Raw genomic sequence first — 24,790 nt, forward strand, 5'->3', positions numbered from 1 at the left:
TCATGTGGAATTGACAGTTCAATGCTCTAGCTGAAAGAGTAGCAGAAGTGTAAACTTTTTTACCCCATCTCTCTAAGGACCTGGATTCCCTTTCAGAAGGGAGGGGGTTTTTGGCAGAGGTAGCTGCTACAGCCTTAGGACCCTGGGAGATAGTCTCGGGATCTGCAAAAGGAGCCTTATACAAATGGTGATGAGTATCCGGAACCCTGTAGTACCTATCGGGCTTAGCAGGGGCCGGAGGAAGTGAATCAGGAGCAGTACAAGCATCATTAAATGCATCATCTACAACAGAGAGAACTGGAGGAATGGCTAAAGGCCTATGTTGTGGTAAATGCAGAAAGGTTCTAAGCCTCTTTCTAGAGTCTGAGAAATCCTGGCCCTGCCACTGAAATTGTTCCCTCATAGCATGCAAGGTTTCCCCAAAGGAAAATTCCTCAGGCGGAGAGGCAGAAGGGATGGACTCTTCAGCATCTGAGTCTTCATAAGGGGAGAAAGAAGCCTCTGGAGGGTTAGTATTATCTGAATCATCAGAGGAATCATCTGTAGAAACTGGTTCAGGAGGCTCTGCTCTAGGCCTCTTCTCTGGAGGTGGGTGAGAGGCCCTGTCTGTGTGGGATTGGGATCCCCGGATTAAAGAAATGAGATCCTCTGCTAGACTAAGCATTTGTGAACTAGAGCTAGGCCTGTGAGAGGGGGTCTTAGCAGGCACAGATTTAGTAGTTTTAGCTGCTTTAGCCCTGGCAAAAGCCTTAATGGACATGGATGCAGGTGGCCTAGCAGCTCCACGTGCAGGGGTGGAGATATCCAAGGGGATAGTGTCAGATAATTCCTGAGAAACTGCAAGAGCAGAAGGTAATTCTGAAGCCGATTCCACGAGGTTGGAAGAGGCCTCGGTAGGAGGTAAGTTTTCGGCTGAAGGAAGAACCGTTTGCTCGGTTTCAGCCGAAACCGAGACACTCGCGGTTGGCCTAACTGCGGTTTCGGCCAAAACCGCAGACCGCGAGTGTCGGTCCTTTTCCTTACGCTTTTTTGATATTTGCGTCGTCGGAGGATCCGACGGCATAATGTAAGCAAAATCGGAGCCGTAAAAAGTACAGTTTTGTACCTACCATAAATGTAGATGTTCGAAGATCCACATTGCTGCAGTCCTTACACTTGGGTAGTCCGCTGTCCTTGGTCGGCCCGAATATCAAAGTATAAGGCTGACGTCGGTCAAGGCGCATTAGACTGACATCAGGACGTCAGGGTACAAATGCGCATGACCGACGTCATATCCTCAGTCTTTTCTTGCCCCAGATGTCAGAAGACCCTAACAAGAAAGGTCAAAACACAAAGACAACAAACAACCAACCAACCACCCTAGCACTAATAATATGTACAATATATACAATATACACAATATTTACAATCCAACCCACACAACCGCCTCTAACTACAGAGGGAAGGAGGGAGGTAAATTGGACTGCAGCAATGTGGATCTTGAACATCTACATTTATGGTAGGTACAAAACTGTACTATGTTCTTCATCTCACATTGCTGCAGTCCTTACACTTGGGTAGAATCCCAAAGCAGAGGTAAGGGAGGATGGCACAACTATAAAGAAGCAGGAGCTGCCAAAATGCCCTGTAAAATAGCAGTGGCAAAACCAGCCCTAGATTTAGAGTAAAGTGGAAGGTGATAATGCTTAGAGAAAGTATGCACTGAACTCCAAGTAGCTGCCTCCAAGATATCTTTAGTTGCCACCCCTTAAAAAGCTGTTGAAGTGGCAGTAGCCCTAGTGGAATGAGGCCTAATCCCAGCTGGAACCTCCTTGCCATGATGGGAATAACAGAAAGCAATGCACAACCCAATCCACTTAGAAATAGTTTGTTTTGACACAGGCTTGCCCTGAGAACTCAAAGCAAAAGAAACAAATAACTGCTGAGACTGCCTGAACCCTTTAGTTCTGCTCAAATAATATCGCAACTGCCTGTGTATATCCAAAGTGTGCAAAATCTTTTCCCCTTTATTCTGGGGTTTGCATAAAAGGTAGGCAAATGAATAGTTTGGTTTAAAGCCACACTAGAAACCACTTTAGGCATAAAGGAAGGATTAGTACGCAAAGATACCCTATCCTTATGGAAAATTAAGAAAGGCTCAACTGCCATAAGGGCCTGTAATTCAGAAACCCTTCTCGCAGAGGTAATGGCCAACAAAAAAGCAGTCTTCCATGATAAATATTTCAACTCAGCAGTAGCTGCAGGCTCAAAAGGTTGTAGAGTGAGTTTCTCCAACACAAAATTGAGATCCCAAGCAGGAGTAGGAGCTCTCCGTGGGGGTCTTATATTCTTTGCCCCACTAAGGAATTGCTTAAACAAAGGATGAGAAAACAATGGTGGGTCACAATCATAGTGAGCAGAAATTGCTGCAGCATGAATCTTAATAGAAGAGAAGGACAAACCTTTGTCCAGTAACTCAGTAAGATATTGAAGAGCCACACTTAAATTAGGCTTAGAAACATCCAATGCTTTTGCTGCACTCCAAAATAAAATCTCTTCCATTTATCTGCGTACACTTTCCTTGTACTAGGCCTTCTGGCCTCCAAAATAACGTTCAAAACTTCCGTGGAAGCTGAAACCCTCCAGGGTTTAAAACAGAATATGCCAGGCTGTCAGGTGAAGAGAGTGAAGCTTGACATTGAGTAAATGACTGTTCTCCTGAGACAGCAGGTGTGGAATCGAAGGTAAAGGCCATGGAGGCTCCCGTACCAGACTTCTCAGTAGTGGGTACCAATGCTGTCGAGGCCAATCTGGAGCTATTAAAATCATCTTTGGCTTGTCCTGTCTGACCTTCAGAAGTACCTTTGGGAGGAGAGGCAGAGGTGGAAAGGCATACACATGAAGATTGCTCCAATTGAATGAAAGAGCATCCACTTTCCAAGCTGTGGGATGAAAACTTTTGTGCAAAACTTTGGCAGCTGGTAGTTTAGTGGAGAAGCGAACAGATCTATGTCTGGAGTTCCCAAGACACTGTCAATTTCTGAAATACATGAGGATCCAATTTCCACTCGTGGGGATCCATAATTTGTCTGCTCAACACATCTGCTAAGGAGTTCTGTGCTCCCGGCAGAAACCTTGCCTGTAGATTTAGCTTTAAACTGAGAGCAGTCTCCCACAAAATCATTGCTTGTCTGCACAGAGGATAAGAATGAGTTCCCCTTGCTTGTTGATGTACCACATGACAGTTGTGTTGTCTGTTAGAATCAACACCTGCCCTGGAAGAAGTAAATCCTTGAAAGCTATTAATGCAAATTGGACTGCCAACATCTCCTTCAGGTTGATATGTAGATGTAGAAGTCTGGCAGGCCACGTGTCTTGTATCCACTTTCCATTTAGATGAGCTCCCCAAGCTTTGTCTGAGGCATCTGTCGTTAGAATCTGACTCGCCTCTGGCCGGGTCACAGAGAGTCCCTTGTTTAGGTGACATTCCTGAGCCCACCACAAAAATTCCTTTTGAATGCAAGGTATTATCTGAATGACAGTGTCCATATCTTGGCAGTGCTGTGTCCATACATTTTTGAGATACCATTGTAGCTTCCTCATATGCAGTTTGGCATTGGGAAGCACCAGAATACAAGATGCCATGAACCCCAAGGCTTGAAGGACTGTCCTTGCAGTCAGCCTGGACTGATGAGACAATTGATGGAAGTAAAGAGAAAGATTCTTTTGTTTGTCCGGGGTCAAAAAGGCCATCTGGGATGCTGTATTCAGTCTCACACCCAGAAAGCACATGTCCTGAGAGGGTACTAGACTGGACTTTATTTCGTTCACAGAATACCCCAGGCATCTTAGCACTGCTATCACATAGTGGAGATGATGAAGAAGTTTGTCCTTTCCTTGAGCCAGAATCAGGCAATCGTCCAAATAAGGATAGATCTGTATTCCTCTTAGCCTGAAGAAAGCTATCACTGGAGCCAGAACCTTCGTGAACACTCTGGGCGCAGTAGATAAGCCAAAGGGCAATGCAGAGAACTGATAATGAGAAGTCCCAGCCCGAAAACGTAGATACTTCCTGCAACTTAGCCTGATAGGAACATGAAGGTAAGCCTCCTTGAGATCCAGAGTCACCATCCAGTGATCTTTGCCCAGCAGAGGTAAAAGCTGTTGTAACGTCAACATTTTGAACTTGGGAATGTCCAGATAAGTGTTGAGGATAGATAAATCCAAAATTGGTCTCCACGTGTTCCCCTTCTTTGGTACTAGGAACAGGCGAGAATAAAATCCTAGGCCCACTTCTGACAGAGGGACCGGTTGTATGGCTCCTATTTGGAGCAGCAGAGAAATCAGTTTGTGAGCCTCTATTCTTTGCTGAGGAGGAACGTCTGGCATGCCTTTGAAAGGAGGCAAGGTATGGAAATAAAACCTGTAAACTTGGTGTATGATATCCAATACCCATCTGTCTTGGGTAATTAAACTCCAATTTTCCTTGAAAAGTGCCAACCTTCCTCCCAAAGGTGCTGCCAGACGAGAAGGCTCTGGCAGCTGAAAAGGTAGGTCATTGGGTCTGTTTACGAAAGGACTGACCCCTGCCCTCACCCGAAGACTGTGCAGGTGAACTCCCTGTTCTAGGCCTGAAAGAGCCCTGAGCTCTGCCCCTACCACGTCTAGACCTACCCCTAGACTGGGAATCATAAGAAGGATACGTCCACCCCTTGGTAGGCCAATTTCTGCTAAACTTCGGAGGCTGAACCTGCAAAAAATCTTTAACAGTCTGCATAGACTTAGCCTTGTCTTCCATTTTCTTTAAGACTGCCTCAACAGGTGAACCAAACAACACATCAGATTGTAAAGGAGCATCTAAAATCCTTGTCTTAACATGGTCAGATAAATTCTGATCCCTTAGCCAGGCGTGCCTGCGAAGAACTGACCCAGTGGCAGCCACCCTAGGCGAGGCCTGTACAGCATCAAAACCACATTGCAAAGAATGCTTACCCACTTGTTCAGAGACATGTACCAAATCTTGTAACTCTTTACACTCAATACCTTCCGCCAGAGCATCTACCTTAGACTTCAATTGAGACAGTAGATAGTTTTGGTATTTCAACATGTGAAACTGGCAATTCAGAGCCCTCATAGCCAGGGTGGAAGAAGTATAGACTTTCTTTCCCCATCTATCCAAAGCCCTGGCCTCTTTATCTGGAGGAACCGGATTTTTAACAACAGAAGCCTTAACACCCTTAGGCCCCTGACTAACAGTTTCTGGGTCCGCCCTAGGACTCTTAAAAAGATACTTATGAGCTTCAGGCACCCTATAATACCTATCCGGCTTAACAGGAGCAGGAGGCAAAGAATCAGGATTGAGAGAAGCCTCTGCAAACACATCCTCTACAACATCCAGAACAGGAGGTATAGCCAAAGGCCTATGCTTGGGTGAAAACAAAAATTCCCTAAGCCTTTTCCTGGAATCAGAGAAGTCCTGACCTTCCCACTTAAAATGCTCCCTCATGGAATGAAGAGTCTCTGAAAAAGAAAAATCCTCAGGAGGAGAAGCAGAAGGAGTAGAATCATCCACATCAGAATCAGAATAAGGAGAATACTCCTGCAAGTCTTCAGCCGAAGACTCTGAAACATCTGAAGCCTGCTCAAAACTCCCCAACTCAGGTTCCACCCTAGGCCTCTTATCAGGAGGGGGCAAAGAACCCCTAATCAAGGTAATCAAATCTTCTGCCATTTTAAGCATATGCTTCTTGGGCACAGATCCTGAAGAACTAGGAGTGACACCAACTGAAGCTAAACCTGGCCTGCCTCTGGGAGAAGCCTTGGAAACAGAAGGAGAAGGCCTAACCACCCTAGGAAGGGAGGGGAGTACAGTAACCTGAGAAGCCCCTTCAGCCTGACCTGCCTCCTGAGAGGCCACATCCTGCAATAACAAGGTTTCCCCCTGGGACTCCAGAGAAACCTCCGGTGGAACCACCGGCTCCACCGACACCTCCAAAGAACCGGCGTCCGGTACGGACGACTCGTCTAACCTGGGCTTAGCTGCCTTATCCTTGCGCTTCTTCGAAGAAGCGGACGCCGGAGCATCCGACGGCATATTATAATTGCACCGCTTCCCGAAGACTAACCTGGCACAATCTAACCTTCTCTTAATAGTGCGCTTATTGAATCTAGCACAAAAGCGACACCCAACAACGTCGTGCTCAGGCCCTAAACAAGGAATACACAAAGTATGATAATCTCTATGCGGTATCTGTTTCCCACAAGAAATACAGTTATTCACTTTTTCTGACATCCGGTAAACCACTGAGGCAAGAAAAAACTAAAATATTCCCCAACGGGGTACTTAGCCAACTTTGACTCGGTCTGAAACTCCGAATTCGAAAAATTTCAGAACGCCGAACGGCACTTGCAACGCTGCTTCTGCATCGGACCATGCGCCAAAAAAGACTGAGGATATGACGTCGGTCATGCGCATTTGTACCCTGATGTCCTGATGTCAGTCTAATGCGCCTTGACCGACGTCAGCCTTATACTTTGATATTCGGGCCGACCGAGGACAGCGGACTACCCAAGTGTAAGGACTGCAGCAATGTGAGATGAAGAACATCTCCTCAGCAAATTCCGACCGACGTCTAAGCGTCCGTCGGTTAAAAGAAGCACAGGCTAGACAAGCTACTACGTGGTGGTATGGCCTAAACAAGGTAAGCAGTAAGAGTGGAAATCTTTATGAGGTATTTGTTTCCCACAAGTTAAACAGTTATTCACTTTTTCTGACATCGGCTGAGGCAAGAAAGAGTCCCCAACGGGGTACTTAGCTTTTTAGAAGTCTTCGGATAGAAGAATTCGGTAGTAGTAATCTCTGGTTCTGACCGACCGGCACTTGCGAACAGCTTCTGCTTCGGGCGCCACGCGGCAAGAAAGACTGAGGAAAATGGCGTCGGCTGATGCCTTTATACCCGAATAACTGCAGCTGTGACGTCGGGTGAAGTGCGACACCAGCCGAGGCCAGACCCAGACTTTGGAATCCGGCCAACCGAAGGGCTGCCTGACGACAGGACAACCCATTTGTAAAGACTGCAGATGCATCCTTGAAGGACATCAGTATACGCATACACTATGCCCATCCGTTGTGGACATTTTCTTCATGTATTTTTGGCATTTTTTAAAACCTAAAGGTTTATGGTCCTTTTCTTTAGACATAACTGCTGAAAAAAAACAAAGATAGGGGACAAGGAAGAATTAGTTAAGTCATTAACTAAAACGGAGATTAACTATTACGGGAAAGAACAAGCACACCACAGGAAAACCAAAGAGAGGACTAGGTCCTCTAACTTAAACTGGCCTAGCCCTGCTCAAAAAAGGGAACACAGCATACAATAAAGGCAAGGTGAGATTAACAGAGGACTAAATCGTCTAACTTAAATGGGCCTAGCCCTGTAGAACGGAAAGGAAATACCACTGAAGGAGAAAGACAATAATAAGAAAGAACTAGGTCCTCTAACTTAAACTGGCCTAGCCCTTGAACAAAACGCTTCACTAAGATACCTAGCCTAAAGAAAGACAACACACAAGGCAATAGGTTAAACAGCAACACAACGGACTAAATAACAGCAGGTCCTGTAATTCAAACTCACGCTATAAAGCTAAAAACGAGCCAACAAGGACTCAACAGCAAATACTAAATATAGATTAACTACCACTATGGGATGCCAACAACAGGCCTGCGGCAAAACGACGGCCAAACAGCTGACAAAATCAGTGGCAACAATTTAGAATAAACTAATGTCTAACTAACACTAATGTTAACTATATTCTAAATAACAATATTCTAACTATCTAATAACTAACTACTAAGAGAAAAACAATCTGAAAATATGAAAAAAATGCAGAAGAGATTTAAACTTGGCCATGGCCAAGAAGAGCACTTCTGAACGCATAAAGTGGCAAAGGAGATCTGAGGATTGATACCACTGCATTATGGGATACCTACCTTGCCAAGAACCAACTTAGAGACTTTGAGCTTTGTAATCAGCCAAGTAGGAGCCAAGGATCGGCTCCGAACCCACATGTAAGAATGAAGGTGAGACTGGACTACATAACGTGATGTTTCCTTTAAAAAAAAAAAAAAAAAAAAAAAAAAAAAACTTGCCTCAGCACCTAAACCACTACAAAAATATCAATAAAGTGAAGCAACCTTGTTAAAAACTGAAATTTACAGTAAAAACAGAAAATTAAAACACACGGCTTCAAGTGACAAAAATGCCTTGTGAATGTCCCCAAAACAGTTAATATCAAGCAAAAATCAGACACTTCTTAAAAGTGAATTTATTTTTCTCTGAAGGGAACTTATCTGCTCAGGTATGGAGATAAGGTTGCAGAACATCAATCCTGGAAAGGCTGCAAGACAAACTCTCTTCGATAGGGCTTGCTTTGCTTTGACTTCCAAAGATATGGGAACACGGAAGGTGGCCCCTAAGCTTTGGAATCTGGTTGGCTGTTAACATCTTTGGCTGGATGCAACTCATATAGCTTTGGCTACTGCAGCAGAGATCTAGTGATGTACATGGCACCTTAACTAATGCACAACATATGACAACTCTCAAAAAAGAAGATCCTGAACAACATACTAGCTAGCAAAATAAAACTTGTTTCTAGGCTTTTTACACACACATTTCCTTTGCAGCTCTATTATCTACCTCAGTCTTTTAAGCTTGCAAGCTTCAAAAAAGCAAATGCATCTTCTGTATTCCTCACAGTGTTCTAGTCCTGTCTTTACATTGGCTTTAATAATTAAGATAAGCAGTGACTTTACTGAAGTTTCCAGTTGTGCATTCTGCTGTTGAAGGTGCAATTAACATTCCATAACTGGTGCTATCACAATATAAAAAACAGCCATTTTAACCATCTGAAAAACTGGAAGCATATTTCAAAATTCAGCACTGGTCAAGTTCTCTTACTATTGAGATATATAACATTTATGTAAAGTGGCAAACTATAAAATTACCTGATAAAGGTTTAAAAACACCATGCGTTTCTACTTCAACAACAAGGTCAAAAAGGGAGCAGTCACTCAGTGTAAGATTTTCTTTGGTTTCACCATTTATAAGACCATATATCTGTAGTGGAAGTTCAAGTGTCTGACCCACGTGAGCCTCCACCTGACAAGGAGTGAATTTCATGGCAACAGGCTCAATCACATACACCTGAAAGGCATCAAGAAAACATGAGTGAGTGACACTGCTAAATTTCTTTTCAAAGTAATTTACAGACTTCAGCAATGACACAAAAATAACATGGGGGAAAAAAAAACTTCCAGAAGTAATTCCCATTTCTAAAGCAATTATACATTTGACACATACTACACAGGGGGAGGGGGTGGGGGTTGATGTTGAGATGTTTACCTCACAGACACAAGGTACAGGGTTGGATTATCACCTCTAGTGGAAACTGGCGAGGCTTAAACAGCCCACAAGGGCAGCTAGCCTAATAATTACCTATGAACGTATCAGAAACTGACAGAAACAAGATAGTTTATGATGAAGTACAGCTGTGCTAGGAATTTATAATAAATGCCGACGTCCTGAGTAAATTAAATGTTGCATTAATCAGAAAGCCAGAGTAAATGCCCAACTTCAAAAGCTTTTACTACCCCAGGAGCTCTGCAGACATCATCCCACCATTACAGAAGGATGTCAGTGGTATAACAGGTGTGTTAGCAGATGTCACCTTCAGATTTTTCCTACTTTCACTACATCCATGTAGAAGACTTGGGGACCAAATCCCAAGTGATCCACTTTATCAAGAGTGCTCTGTCTTCTCTCCTCTTGCCTCCTTGCTCTTAAATTATATACATATATGCAGATACAATACTGCCTTTTGCTTGCGTACTTTTCACGTTTGTTACCTTATAGTATTATATATTTTCTCATATTATATGCTTACATTGTTGCATTACAGTATATTGTACACTGGCCATCTTCTCTATTATTTCCCATTACTATGATTTTCTGTTTGTGAATGATTTTTCACTGGGGCTGAGTCTAGAAATAGTCTTTTGTGATCAGTGTGTGCTACCTCAGTAAACAAGTATGTATGAATAAATAAATTATTTAATTAATTAATTAATTTATTTAAATAATAAACCACACGGTAACAGCCTTCTGTGCTACAGGTCCACCACAGAGGTCCACAATCTCCCTGTTCAGGTACTAGGTTCATGAAAAAGAGGTAGGTGGCCTGGTACAGAAATGAGTGGGAAGATGCAGAACACAGGATTAGGGTGCCATCCCAACCCAAGAGGTAAGAATCAGAAGACAGGCTTTAAAGAAAAAAAAAGAAGGAGGTGGGGAATGATGCCTAGACTGCAAAAGCAAATCTAAATGACCATCCACATTTATAGTATGTAGTTCTTAACATAAATGTAATGAGTCCATTGTAGCACTCACTGCTGCAGTCCTCATTTTTGGGAAAAATCCCAAAGCATAAAGGAACGGGGCAGTTAAGAGACAAGTAATTGAGAGACAAAGCCCAGCAGGATCCTGCTCTGTCAAAAAGTATCCCTAAATTACAATGCCTAGAGAAGGTGTGCAGAAAAGTCCAAGTTGCTGCGTCTAGAAATGCTAGCATGGTGACTCCTCTAAGGAAGGCTATGGGGGCTGCACAAGCTTGAGTGGAATGGGCTTCACTGGTATGCCCTGAAACTGATTTGTCATGAAATGTAAAACAACAAATGTAAACAGCAACCCATTCAATAGAGTTGACTTATTTAATCGTTTTCCTTCTTTTTATTTTGCAAAGGAGAAAAAACAGCTGATCAGTTTTTGAGTGTCAATATAATCCCAGCTGTCTGTGCATATCCAGTGAATGAATGATTAGTAAACAAAACTGGAAGTGAATGGCTTTGCTCAGAGAATGTTCAGAGATTACCTTAGGCTTAAAAGAAGGGTTTGTACAAATGAGTACCCTACCCTGGTAGAACATCAAGAAGGGTTCTCTGCACATTAAAGCCTGGCGCTTAGATTCCCCTTGTAGAGGTAACAGTCACCAAAACACAGTCTTTCATGATAAACGTTGGTGAGGGTCAACTTTACTAGACTACAGTTAAAATCCCTTGGTGGAGTAAATAATTGTGTAAAATCTTACCATAACCATAGATGTTCTTCTCTTCCATGTTGCAGCATTCTGTATTCTTGGGTCTCTTCCTCTTGCTACCTGAATGTCTGGCCAGTCTTCAAAAGTTTGTAGCCACTGCTGGTTGCATGGGATGTCTAATGTGGCAGGACTAGTGTGGGCCACAAAAGTGATGTCTGCACGCACCAGACCTCAGAACTGAATGCCCCAGCAGACCCCAGTCTTAGGATATGCTGTGCCTGTCCACTGCCATCCAAGGAGGAAAGGTATGTTAACAGGAGGGGCAGGAGGGAGGGAAGGAATACTGCAACATGGATTATAAGGACATCTATGGTTATGGTACTACACAACTATTCTATGTCCTTCTATTCACATGTTGCAGTATTCTGTACTCTTAGGTGAGTGCCAAAGCTCACTGTGAGGAAGAGGGTGGTGGCTTGGAGGAATTTTCTATGAATCCATGGAGGATAGCCCTGGCAAACCAAGCCCTGGATCTAGAGATTTGGTCTAGTTTGGATCTAGTGATTTCAGAACACGAATAAAAAACAAGTAGAAGAACACAGCAGGAAGCTCCAAAAGAGAACGCCAGCAGACTGTACTCAGTATGTATGAACGCAGTTTTATTTTTTATGAAAAAGCGTTTTCGCTACAACCAACAATGCAGCTTCTTCAGATAAAATTCAAAAAAGAACTCCACAAATTTAAGTACACACAACAGGAAATAGTAATTTTACGTCACTAGGTAATCACACACTCTGTCATCTAACTAATTATTATAAACCCTTCTCCACAAATATCCACTAGGCTAATACAACCCACAGACCTCAGAGTAATTACATGTCAGTAAAGTCAGCATACAAAATCACTCAGGAAAAAATATTCAGGAAAAAATAAAATTCTCCTATTATAAAAATAGGTTAAAGTTTAAAAATTTAAAAATATAAATCAAAAAAAGTAGTATATAAAATAAAAAACTACCTCAAATAACTACGTAGTTTTAAAACTGCGTTAATATTGCAGTTTTCATTGAGTCCCGGAGCTTTAAAGGCATTCAACGAAAGTTGCCATTCAAGCCATTTATAATAGGAGAATTTTATTTTTTCCTGAATATTTTTTCCTGAGTGATTTTGTATGCTGACTTTACTGACATGTAATTACTCTGAGGTCTGTGGGTTGTATTAGCCTAGTGGATATTTGTGGAGAAGGGTTTATAATAATTAGTTAGATGACAGAGTGTGTGATTACCTAGTGACGTAAAATTACTATTTCCTGTTGTGTGTACTTAAATTTGTGGAGTTCTTTTTTGAATTTTATCTGAAGAAGCTGCATTGTTGGTTGTAGCGAAAACGCTTTTTCATAAAAAATAAAACTGCGTTCATACATACTGAGTACAGTCTTCGGGATCTAGTGATTTGGTCTAGTTTGTAATGTTTGGACAGATGTCCAAGAGGCTGCCTCTACAATGGTAGAGGTGGCCAGACTTTTAAAGAAGGCTCCGGAAGAGGCCATAGCCCTAGTGAAGTGTGCTTTTACCTTGGATACCAATGATTTCCCCTCATGTGCATAGCAAAATGTAATTGCCATGGAAATCCAGACTGAGACTGCCTATTTTGTAATGGCTTTCCCCAGGGCTTTGATTTGGAAAGAGGCAAACAACTAGTCAGACTTCCTGAGGGACTTAGTCTTGTCCAGGTAGAACCTAAGCTGTCTGTACACATCAAGGGAGTGTAATGCTCTCTCACTGTCACTTTGTGGATGGGCAAAGAAGGTGGAGAGGTGGATGGCTTGGTTTAAAGAAAGCTCACTGACCACCTTAGGCATGAAGGATGGACTGGTCCTAAGGGTTACCCTGTCTTTGTGGAAAATGAGAAACGGTGGAATGGCTATCAGAGCTTGTTGCTCAGACACTCTTCTAGCAGAAGTCAAGGCTATTTGACAAGTACTATTTTCCATGTGCAGTGTTTGAAAGAAGCACTGGATGCTGGCTCAGAGGGGGGCACCATGAGCTTCTCCAAGACATAATTCAGGTCCAAAGGAGGGGGAATGAGTTTCCTAGGTGGCCTGAGATGCAGCACTCCTTTTAAAAACAATTTTGCAGGTAGTCTGGAAGGCGGGGGGGGGGGGGGGGGTCCAGAGGCAAAGTGAGATGGCAGACAGATTAGTCTTGATGAAAGAGTATGCTCATCATGTCTGCAAAAGTTCACACAGATAAGACAGTACCACAGGGACTTGGCTCTGCAATGGGTGCAACTGTCTCTGAAGCCATAAAGTCTTCTTCAGTTACGTCAGGAACCTCCGTAGCAAAGCCCAGGTTTGTTCTGAATTAGTACTTAACAGTATCACTTACACTGATCCTGTTGACTTAGCCAACTTACTAGTAGATAGGTTCAGCGCAAATTTCAACCTCCCTGCCCCCTCCCCCATGGCCCTTTCGACATCCCCGATACTTGCCCTACACCTCCCATCTCTGTAGATCAAGTGTTATGGGCCCCATCAAAGGCAAAGATCACAGCTTCCATGGGACCAGATAGTATCCCAGTATTCTGCACCATCTCCAGCAAGAAATGGCTTCTCTGTTGAGCACCCTTATTCAACCACAGCTTAATTCCAGCAGAGTGGAGAACTGTCATTGTCATCCCCTTGCAAAAAGGCGGTGCCACTATTGACCCTGGAAACTATCGCCCCATTAGCTTGACAAGTCTGATCTGTAAAGCCATAGAGCGTATTATTATGGATCTTATAAACAAGGGCATAGGCAATCTTCAAGCACCTGACCCCACCCAGTTTGGATTCGTCAAGGGCAGATCTTGCCTGTTGAACCTGTCTGACTTCTTTGAGACTGTCATCAAGGTCATGGATGAGGAAAAGTCAGCATATACAGCTTACCTTGACTTGGCCAAGGCCTTTGACACAATCCCCCACTCAGGCATCATCGAAAAGTTAACAAAACTTGGTGTAAATCCCTATATCATCAGGTGGGTGGCCAACTGGCTCACTGACAGGACCCTCAAAGTCAAAATAGGCACCTCCACCTCCGATATCAGACCTGTCATTAGCGGAGTTCATCAGAGATCTGTCCTGGGACCCCTACTATTTGGCATCTATTTCTCAGAGGTCCAAGCAAAGACAAAGTGTCTGTGGCTGACCAAGTTTGTGGGCGACTAAGTTGGGTGCTGTCACCGACTCCTCAAACGAAGTTAACATACTGCAAGAGGGTCTCACAGCAACTAATGACTGGTGCAAAAGTCATGGCCTCAAGCTAAATGCAAAAAAATGTATCATACCATTCAGCAAAAACACGACACCTGCTGATTACCACATCAACGGCAACCCCCTAAGCACACAACCTGTGGCGAGAGACCTGGACACTTAGGTTGATAACCACCTCACATTCGACCATAAATTTAACGGCAGTGGTCATAAAAGTCTTTTACTTACTTCCTCTCTTAAGTAAAGGAATTGCATCCAGAAAAAAGGAAGTTATTACCTCTCTATACTCCTCCCTTTTGGGATGTACCTCTCCAATCATCTTCACCAACTAGAAGGACCACTGAAATATCTCACAAACAGAATCCATGGCCTCCAACACCTGTCCTATGCAAACAGGCTCAAATCACTATCACTCTACTCGGTATCATACAGATAGCTGAGGGGTGATCTGTGTCTTGCCTACAAGGCAATCTCGGACCCTGCCCTACTAGAGATGCTCCATATCCATAAGTCTAACACCTCACACACTACCCGCTCAAAAGGCCTGAATCTAATATGCGACATCAACAAAACCTGTGGAGAGACAGGTTTGTCTCCCAGAGGCAGCCCTGTCTCTGGAATAGACTTCCCATACACATCAAACAGAGCACCTTGCTGACCCTCTTCAAGCACAACCTTGATGAGTGGATGGGAAACCACAAATTTGTCTCAGGGGTTCCACACCTGTGTCCCTCATTGGCAGGGGCAACAGGTGCTGACGGAGGTTTCTTTTTGGGAATAATCTCTTGGGTAAGCTTGGAAGGGGCCCCAGGGCCCACTGGCCTAGTAACCTCCTATGATCCTATATGGAGAATCTTTTCCATTTGGATACATAAGATCTCCTGGTATTAGGTTCCCTGATCTCCTGCAGGACTGTGAGCATGTCCTCATTGTATAGGTATCTATAATGGATCAGGATTTTATCACCCACAAGGTGAGGTGTAGAGATTGCCAGTTTGGATGGATTAGAGATCCCTTGCTCTGTGTGAGACGGTCCAATCTGTGGGGTAACTTGTGGCGATTGCCCTTGGCTAAATGCAGAAGGGGGGGGGGGGAACCAGTGCTGTCTTGGCCAAAAGAGGGTCACCAGCAAGATTTTTGGTCTGTCCTGCTGAATCTTCAATAGGACTTTTTGAATAAGAAGGAAGGGGGAGAATGCATAGAGAAACATCCCATTCCAAGATATTGAGAAGGCTTCCATTGCCCTCACCATAGGGTTGAGCAACCTGGTGCTAAAGGATGGAAGCTGTCTGTTCAAGGGGGTGTACCCCATCTGTGGACTAAGTCCAAGAACACATCCCTGTGGAGCATCCATTCGTGGGACTGTGACATGGATCTGCTTAAGGTGTCTGCCTGAGAGTTCTGCTCTGAAGGGATGTAAATTGCCTGAAGTGTTACTCCCTGTTTTATGGTCAGTTCCAACACTAGGAGAGCTAGTCTGCATAGCAAATATGATTTTTCCCCCCTGCTTGTTGACATACCACAGAACTGCAGTACAGTCTGAGAACAGTTTTAGAGAGCCCTGTTTCAGTTTGGGCTGAAAGGCCTTCAAGGCCAAAAGAATTGCTCTCATCTCTCTTACACTGAAGAGCTCCAGAGGATGAGTGTGTTGAGTGCAGATGGATCTCTGGTACCACTGAAGCTTCTTCATATGAAGTCTTGCCAATGGTAACATGGAGATAGTTGAAGCCATGTGGCCCAGGAGCCTGAGGTACTGCTTGGCAGTCACTTCTGTGGCCTGACTGACCAAGAGCAGATACTGTGTTAACATTTCTACTTTTTGGGGTGGTAGGAAGGCCTTCATGATGTTCATCCAAATCCTGCATCCTAGGAAAACTTGGTCCTGAGCAGGGGTCAGGTTGGACATGGGATAATTTATCTGGAAATTCAGTGCCTGTAGGAGATTGAGGGTTGTCTCTAAGTTGAGCAGGAGGGATTCTTTGCAATCCGACTGGATGAGCAGGAGGGATTCTTTGCAATGCGACTGGATGAGCAGGAGGGATTCTTTGCAATCCGACTGGATGAGCAGGAGGGATTCTTTGCAATCCAACTGGATGAGCAGGTCATCTAGGTAAGGGAAGATTTGGATCCCTTGAGTCCCACAGAAGGCCACCACTGGTGCCAGGCACTTGATGAAAACCCTTGGTGCCATGGAGAGACCGAAGGGCAAGGCCGAGAATTGATAATGAGAGGAGGCCACAGAGAAATGTAGGAATCTCCTGAATATGGACCTTATGGGGATGTGAAAGTAGTCATCGTTGATGTCTAAGGTGGCTATGAACCTCTAGGGCAAGATCAAAAGGAAAAGAGTTTGCATGGTGAGCATCCGAAAGATGGGCACTTGCAGGAAAATATTTAGGTGGGAGACATCCAGAACTGGCCTCCAGGTACCATATTTCCTTGGGACTACAAAGAGTGTGGAGTAAAATCTTTTCCCCCTTTCTGTCTAAGAGACAGGTTGGATGGTACCCTGTGTGGTGAGGTTGTACAAAACTGGTTGGAAGAGGGAGGAGCTGCTGTTTGGGGGAGATGAAGGATATACCCAGCCCAGATGGAGTAGTGATCCATGTCATAAAGTACCCATTTTATATTATGAATAGGACCCACCTGTTTGTGATGATGTTTCTCCTCACCGAGAGACAGTGAGAGAGAGCCTTAGTGATAGTGCAATAGAGAGAGGGGGGAGGTTTCCAGAATGGCAGGTAGTCTCAGACTACCTGCCCTGTCTTGAAAGTGAAGCTTCTGGGCTGGGGCTTGGGAAGGTCTGGCAGGAGTTGTTTGCTTTCTGGCAGCTTTCCTAGGTTCAGAGGAGGGACTGTGAGCAGAGTGCTGCCTGACAAATTGAGTTTTGGATGGATAATTTCTATGGGACCTGGGGATAGGAAAGACAAACCATTGTTTAAGATCTTGTAGCTCCTTCCCTTTTTGTTGCAAAGTCTTAAATAGCTCTGCTACTTTGGTGCCAAAAAGAGCTGAGTTGTCTAAAGGTGCATCAAAGAGTTTTGCCCTGATATCACCAGGTAGTGGCTGAAGTCTTAGCCACAAATACTATCTGAGGACAGAGGCTAATGTAGTTGACCTTGCTAAGGCTTCAGCAGCATAGAAGCTGCACCTAATGGAGTGTCTAGTGACCTGGGAGGTTAGAGAAGTGAGGCTGGAGAGTTGAGATTTGGCTGTGGAATCAGGAATGTCAATTCAACTGTTTTGACACTTTTTCCAAAAGAGCTAAGACGTATTTGGACATGTGGGTTTGGTAGGTGACCACCCTGAATGCCAGGGTGGAGGATGTATAGACCTTTTTTCCCCAAATGTTTCATAGCCTTGATATCTTTGTCAGCAGGAATGTTGGAAGGAGTCTGGATGGCTTGTCTGCAGAGACTGAGACTGTGCCTGGGTCAGCTGCAGGGCATTTCACCAAGAATTTACCTCCCTCAGGAACTTTGTAGAACCTGCCAGGTCTGCAGGGGGCGAGGAATAAGAGTCTAGGTTCAGGGAAGCTGCACTGAAAGTATCAAGAAAGACTGGCAGTAGTGGAGGAATAGCTGAAGGAGCAGGAGAATCCATCTGGAGGAGATCATAGTATCTTTTCTGTACCTCTGTCACCTCAGATAAATCCCATTTAAAGCACTCCCCTCATCTTAGCAATGGTCTCCCCAAAGGTGAAATCCTATGCTGGGGAACCTGCTTCAGTGCATCTTCCATGGGGGAGGCATAACCAAGAGGGGTGGGAAGTTGGGAAACATAAGACAGGGATTCCTCTGAGGAAGAGTCAGAGGATTCCTCCTCTTCCACCTGAGAGGAGTCTAACGCTTGGGGCCTAGGACTCAACACCGGTGGAGTCACTGGTGAAGGTAGTGAAGAGGCAGGCCTTAAAGCCATGAAGGCATTGAAAAGGTTTTGCTAGAAACCTGCCAATCCGGCTGACTTTCTGCTAGAGGAGAGGTATGCTTCCTCTTTTCTTTCTTTTTCAGAGAAGGCCTATCAGGCGTCTGGGCCGGAGTAGGCTTGGAGTTGGGCATCAATGTGACAGGTGCCCGCTGTACCCGAATCGGCAGTAACCGATCATCCCTCCGGACCGATGTCGACCACAGGAGGGACAGTGGGGGTGGAGGCACAGCTACAGTTTCAGGTTTCGAGGTCTTGGCCTTTTTCTTTGGACATCCCCTCCATATCTAATGCTAAATGCTTGAGTCATTGATTTGCCAGGTATATGCTTAAAGCGTGCAATCTGCTATGCAGGATTTTTAGGACGAAGGCCTGACAAATGGAGCAGGCCTTATGGTCGTGCGACATTCTCAGGCAAGAGACAAAGCTCGTGGGCGCCTTTGTGGGGAATCTGACGGCAGGATTTGCATTTACCCTTTCTGGATAACATGAACATATACCAGCATATGATGACCCAAAACAAAAGATCCCCAACAGGGTACTTATTTGAATAATTCTTGATCCGACAGCCAGTACACCAGGAACAGCTGACATTCAACTGGCAGCAGAAAAGTTCTGAGGTCTGGTTGTGTGCAGACGTCACTTTTATGGCCCACACTAGTCTAGCCACATCAGATATCCCACACACCCAGCAATGACTTCAAACTTTTGAAGACCAGCCGGACGTTCTGGTAGCAAGAGGAGGAGACCCAAGAGAACAGAATACTGCAACATATTAATAGAAGGACATCATATTTTCTTGGAGGTCTCAAGTTCTAAGATGCAAGATTCCCTTGAGAAACTGCTAAACAAAAGTCCTGGTGTACGGGTGGGGTCATGAGTAAGTATGCTGAAATAGCATAAGCATGAACTTTGGTAAATGCATAAGATAAGCAGTTTTGTAAAGGTCAGACAGGTATTTCAGGACCACAGCCACTTTGGCCTTTTTTGGGTATAGGTGCACAGCATCATCAGTGGGGAATCTTTTCCACTTAACTTGGTAAGATTTTTCCCGTGTTTGGTTTCCTAGGCCCCACCCCCAGTGATATTTAGCATGTCATCAAAATGCATGTGCCTAGCTGCAATTAGTGTGCAATCACAACCTGCTAGCTTTAGGGCTAAGTTGTGGTGCAGGATGGGCCATTTGCTTTGAGTTAAAGCCTGCACACTGAAGCAACACTTTTCTAGTTTTCCTTACCAGGCTGTGAAGGACATAAAACTAATGTTGCCTTGGCAAAAGTGGTATACTAGAATGTTTTCTGCTTTCAATACTTATTTTTAGGAGTACCTCAGTGATCAAGGCAATAACAATGAAAGCGCCAAGAAAGACACCTGTCCAATTCTGGGAAAATGTATCTATTTTTCCAAGCTTCTAGGATTGCTGTAATGCAGCAGGACTGTCACAGGTGTCAGTTCACAGCTTACAGGAAACAAATTTATTTCATGTACATCTCACAATTTTTTTGTAAGTATAGAGTGAGGTGAAAGACTTTATCCTCCATGATTAAGACTTTGGGATGGATGGCATCTAGGTGTGACCGACTCTAGCAAAACTAAGTTCTTTGATGGGTTTAGACTTCATTTCTTCCATATATGGTTAGGGTCCACATCCCTGATGCAATTCAAAGTGAATTCCAAAGCCTTATCTAATCTGTAATTGGATTCTACAAGGATGAGGCAATCAACTAGTTAAGGGCAAATGTAGATGTCCTTTGTCCAGCAATAAGAATCAAAGGAGCCAAACAAATGGTGAAGATTCTGGGTGAAGTAGACAAGCCAAAGGACAAGAAACTGTGGTTAGCTAAGGGGATGTGAAAAGAAGCATATTTTAATGGCAGAGTGACCATGAGGGCTTGGGTGACAGGAAGGGTAACCAGTTTTGGATAGTTAAAATTTAGATCTTTGTAACAATGAGAAGCTTGTTTAAGTGTAATAGGTCAAGACTGGTTCTCAATGTGCCTTCCTTTCCTAGGATAAGATGGCCTGGAGTAAAAGTCTTGACTTTTCATTCCAGTTGGAACCTCCTGTATGGCCCAACTGCTGCATCTCTTCAAAAACTGCAGGAATGAGATATAACTGGCCATTTGAAACCGAGGGAATGCCTCTGTAGTTTGGGATTTTTAACAGCTGTAATTTGTGAAGGTGAAGAATGTTTAGAATCCATTGGTCCTGGGTGATTTTCTTGGGTGTGTTAATTATGTATGCAATATTTTATATATATATATATATATATATATATATATATATATATATATATATATATGTGCAGGGTTTGAATCTCACACGGGATAATTGGCTAGGCTTAAAATGGCTTGCAAGAGCAGTTAGCCTAGTACTAACCTATGAACTATGAACTATGAACTATATATGGGTCTAAGACATTTTGCCGAAAATTTCTGGCATAGGGTCCAAATCCATTTTGCCGAAAATAGTACTGACAGCGTATTTGCCCTTTTCCCCCACTGTAGTGTGATCTCGGAGTGAGAATATTAAAGTGGGGGGGTGTGGGGGGCACAGCACTCCACAAAGAAGGGGGCATAGCCCCCCCCCATCTATTTAGGTTATAAACTACTTACTTACCCTTTTAATAGGGACTGCTCAATATAAAACAATACTAGACAGTATTAAACTGTACTGGGGGGGGGGGGTTACACCTCCCTACTTTAATATTCTCACTCCGAGACTGCACTACAGTGGGTGAAAAGGGCAGATACACTGTCAGTATAATTTTCGGCGATTTGGACCCTATGTCAGGAATTTTCAGCAAAATGACACTGATCCATATATATATATATATATATATATATATATATATATATATATATATATATGTATAAATAAAAAATATATATTTGTGTGTGTACAAAGGGACAGAAAGGAATTAAAGGGTGTGTTGAAGTTGGAAGGGATGGCAGCCCAGCTGAGTTATGGCTGATCCTAGAGATTTACTGCCATGAGGGCCCCAAGGCCTCCCTTGGGTTTTGATTGCCATTTTCTTTTGAACATTCCTTCTTCTCTTTGCCAGACTTTCTTTTGTCATGTTTAGTCTGTTAGTGCTAAGATTTGTCTGGGCAGTTTTGTACTAAAAAATTAAGAGCTTGTCTTCAGAAAAGCGGTTTGATAGACTGCATCATCTTGCCCTTTTCTTCCAGTCTCCTTCAGCAGTGATTCCAAAGAGGAAATCCTTGACTAAAGGTGCATTAAAGACTACCATCTTGACATGGCCCGGAAAGGGCAGAGTCCTCAACCACGCAGATCTCCGAAATAACAGACCTTGTGACTATAGCTCTGCCTGATACACCCACAGCATCATAATTACATTTCATGGATTACTTAGCAACTTGAGCTGATAGTCTAAGCAGCTTCTACTTCAAATCCTTATCCTATATCACCCTCTGCCTTGGCCCTCATTTTTGCAGCAGGGATAGTTTAAAGGAAAGCCTGTTGGTCTGGCAGTTTTAAGGTTGTGAAAGCTAGGGTAGCAAATGTGTAAACCTTTTTCCCCCAAATCTCTTGAATATTCTTACTCTCCCTGCACTGGGACTAGAGTTCCTGCATGGAGCAGGAGCAACCACCTGGCTGGAATCCAAAGACAGCACAACTGAATTAGAAAGAGAATTCTTAAAAAGGAGTTTGCTGGAATCATTCACCCTATAGATGTGTCCAAGTTTTCTTGTGATAGAGAGGATGGAGTCTGCCTCACACAAATGCACTGGTGAATACATTTTCCTGGAAATCCATAACTGAAGGAAAAAGCACATATTATAGGCTCAAACAGGGCCATGAAAGGCCTATATCTAAGCTGGGACTCCAAGCATCCTTTAGTCTGCCACTGGAACTACTCTTTCATTTGATAAGAAGCTTTTCCAAAAGAAACTCCACTGATACTGATGCAGAGGATAATGTGTCCATAGTGCCTGACTAGTACACAGCAGCGGAAGACATCTGTCTAGCACAGGCCAATTCATCTGCTTCAGAGTAATGGAAATTTGGAATCCCTGGCTGAAGGTGCCAACATTCTCTTATTACAACAAGCATCCTCCCCCTTACACTTTGGGTATACCTAGGCTAGATCTACGGATTTTAGAAAGAACACAAAACCCTGAACCAGATGGACAAGTTGGTCAATAGAAACCTATAAGGAAGAAGGAACCTGAAGCACTGCCTAACTATGGCCATTGCAAACTGGCTGGTACCAGTATGGTCCTCAACACCTTGTGCCTCATGGGTTTGGATAAAATGACCTTGTTGGCCTTTTGTTGCTAGTGGGAGACTTATGAGGGGAAAATACAGAAAATGGGGACACATCAGAAGCCACCTTTATTTAAGAGGGAGTATGCAGCATGTATCAGAATTAAGTTTTGTTTCTTCTCTCTGACAAAGCATTTCTTGTAAATAATGTGCTTTAAGTGTGCAAGGATGAAACTTACTGATAAACATGTTCAGGATATTAAGACAGCATGAGAATATTCTGTCAGCATAAACTGTATAAATGTTTTACTTATTCTACTGGTTAACCATTTAGCTTACACAGTGGGTTTTTTTCATTAGAAATACATGAATATAGTAATTGTTTGGGGAGATACTGGTTAAATTGTTTGGTCTCCCACTATCATGAATAAATAAAAAGCTTTCTGTTTTGCTGAATACGGAGCTTTGTCTTTGTCCCTTAACAAATGGTGCAGCTGACTTGGATTTCAGAAACACTAGGTACTGCTGCAGCAGGGACAAGGACAACCTTTTCTGGGCCCAAATAGACAGCTTTCTCTCCAGTGTTTTCCCTGTCACTGCAGATTTCTCCTGTTCCTTTCTCAGTGAAGTGTGCAAATTCTGCAGGAAAGTATGAGAGAATATTGATCCTTAACTTTTTCTTTTTGTATGAGAGAAGTTTATAGTACAGAAGAATAACTTATTGTCACTACATAATTACACTGGGTGTAAGTATGGGGAAAAATAAAAACAGAAGACTGGAACTCTGGTGAGGCACATGATCAGCAGTTTGGTGCAAAAAGGTGTGCATATTTAGACACATGGACTAAGCTCACAAAAAATATCTCACTTAGGATTTTCTGTAGATAGAACTTTTAACATGGATGTGTTATACAATTTAAAGGCAAAACTAAAGAAAAAAAAAGAAAAAGTACCTGCCTTCAGCTGGGCAGCTTTAGATGAATGCCAAGAAAGAATGAAAAAATTTAAAAAAGGATAAAGAATCTATTGTAAGAAGTTTAAAATATAATGCAACAAACTGAAAAAACAATTAAGACATGCTAACACAACAGTAAACAACTTGGAGAAGTCTCAAGATAACTTCAGGACAGCCATGGGGACTGTATCCCCTGAAAGAAACAGGAAAGCCAAAATAGCACATCAGTATTCTTCTGATGACAGTAACTGGCACCCACTTTCATCAGCTTCCATACAATGATCCGCCTAAACATCTACTAGTTGATTCATCTACCCCTCCTGATCCACAATCTGAATATGAGAATGAGGAGAGGCCCCCTCATTACAATAGATAAAGGGACATTCACAAATACTTAAGGCAAAGATACTAACCAGGTGATAATACAAGATATGGGTGAGACCAGAAAGCCTCACAATAAACTTAAAAATAGATTTTTATAGGGAAAATAAGTAGCCTAGACCCTTTGGTTTACAAGCAACTTATATCAAATGCCATACTATCCTTTAAAAATCTAAAGAACTTGGTCACACAATTTCCCCACAGTAATGGATGTAAAACAATATCACTGGGTCCCACCCCAAAAACAGAATTCAGAAAAAAAGAAGTTATGTACTCACCATAACGTTCTGTGTGTGTTGTCCATCTTCTCCTTCATTCTTACTAGTTTGGGTTTGGATCAGATTCTCAGATCCATCTTGGCCTTTATTTACAAGCTCAAGGCCCTCTGCCTATGGCTAAAATCTCTATCCCAGCATGCACTAGAACCATCCCCAGACCTTGTTTGCCCTAATTATAAAGTTATATGTACTACAAGGAAGGACTTAGAGGCTGGTGAAGAAGGGCAGAGGTCAAGGTAATCCAATATGTACAGACCTAGTCTTCTAGGAATAAAAGAAGGGCAGGGGGAAGGAGGGTGAGATGTAAGAATGAAGGAGAAGATGGACAACACACATGGAATGTTATGGTGAGTACACAGCTTCTTTATGTGATGTTGTCCTATCTCGCCTTCATTCTTACTAGGTTGAGACAGCATCCCTAGCACATTGAATCCTGGGTGGCTCATGGGAGAATATTCCTCAGAACCATGGATCCAAAACAAGCTCTATTCTTGGAGGCCAAATCAACTTTGTAATGAGTGATAAAGGTATGTGGTTTAGCCCATGTTGCTACAGTGCAAATGGTGTCAATTGGTAGTTAAGCCAAAAAGGCTGAAGAAGTTGCAATGGCTCTTGTAAAATGGGCCTTAACTTTTTTTTTTTTTGGAAATTCTTTATTTTGAGACTTGTAAATTAAAAGTTATACAGTCCAATAGCCATTTGG

At 43.3% G+C, this 24,790-nt stretch overlaps 1 protein-coding gene across 3 annotated transcripts in view; it reads right to left on the reverse strand.

Annotated features, from left to right (window-relative positions):
* NUP210 (nucleoporin 210) overlaps positions 1-24,790 on the reverse strand; it is a 2,490,054-nt gene that overhangs the window by 1,600,011 nt on the left and 865,253 nt on the right. For all 3 annotated transcript variants that reach the window (XM_044078102.1, XM_044078101.1, XR_006365597.1), the window contains one exon: positions 8,984-9,182. In XM_044078102.1, the coding sequence (XP_043934037.1) occupies positions 8,984-9,182 (199 nt within the window). The remainder of the gene's footprint in view (positions 1-8,983; positions 9,183-24,790) is intronic.

This window comes from Protopterus annectens, chromosome 7.part0 (genome assembly GCF_019279795.1).
Source record: "Protopterus annectens isolate FY-2018-M chromosome 7.part0, PAN1.0, whole genome shotgun sequence".
Taxonomy (NCBI): domain Eukaryota; kingdom Metazoa; phylum Chordata; order Ceratodontiformes; family Protopteridae; genus Protopterus; species Protopterus annectens.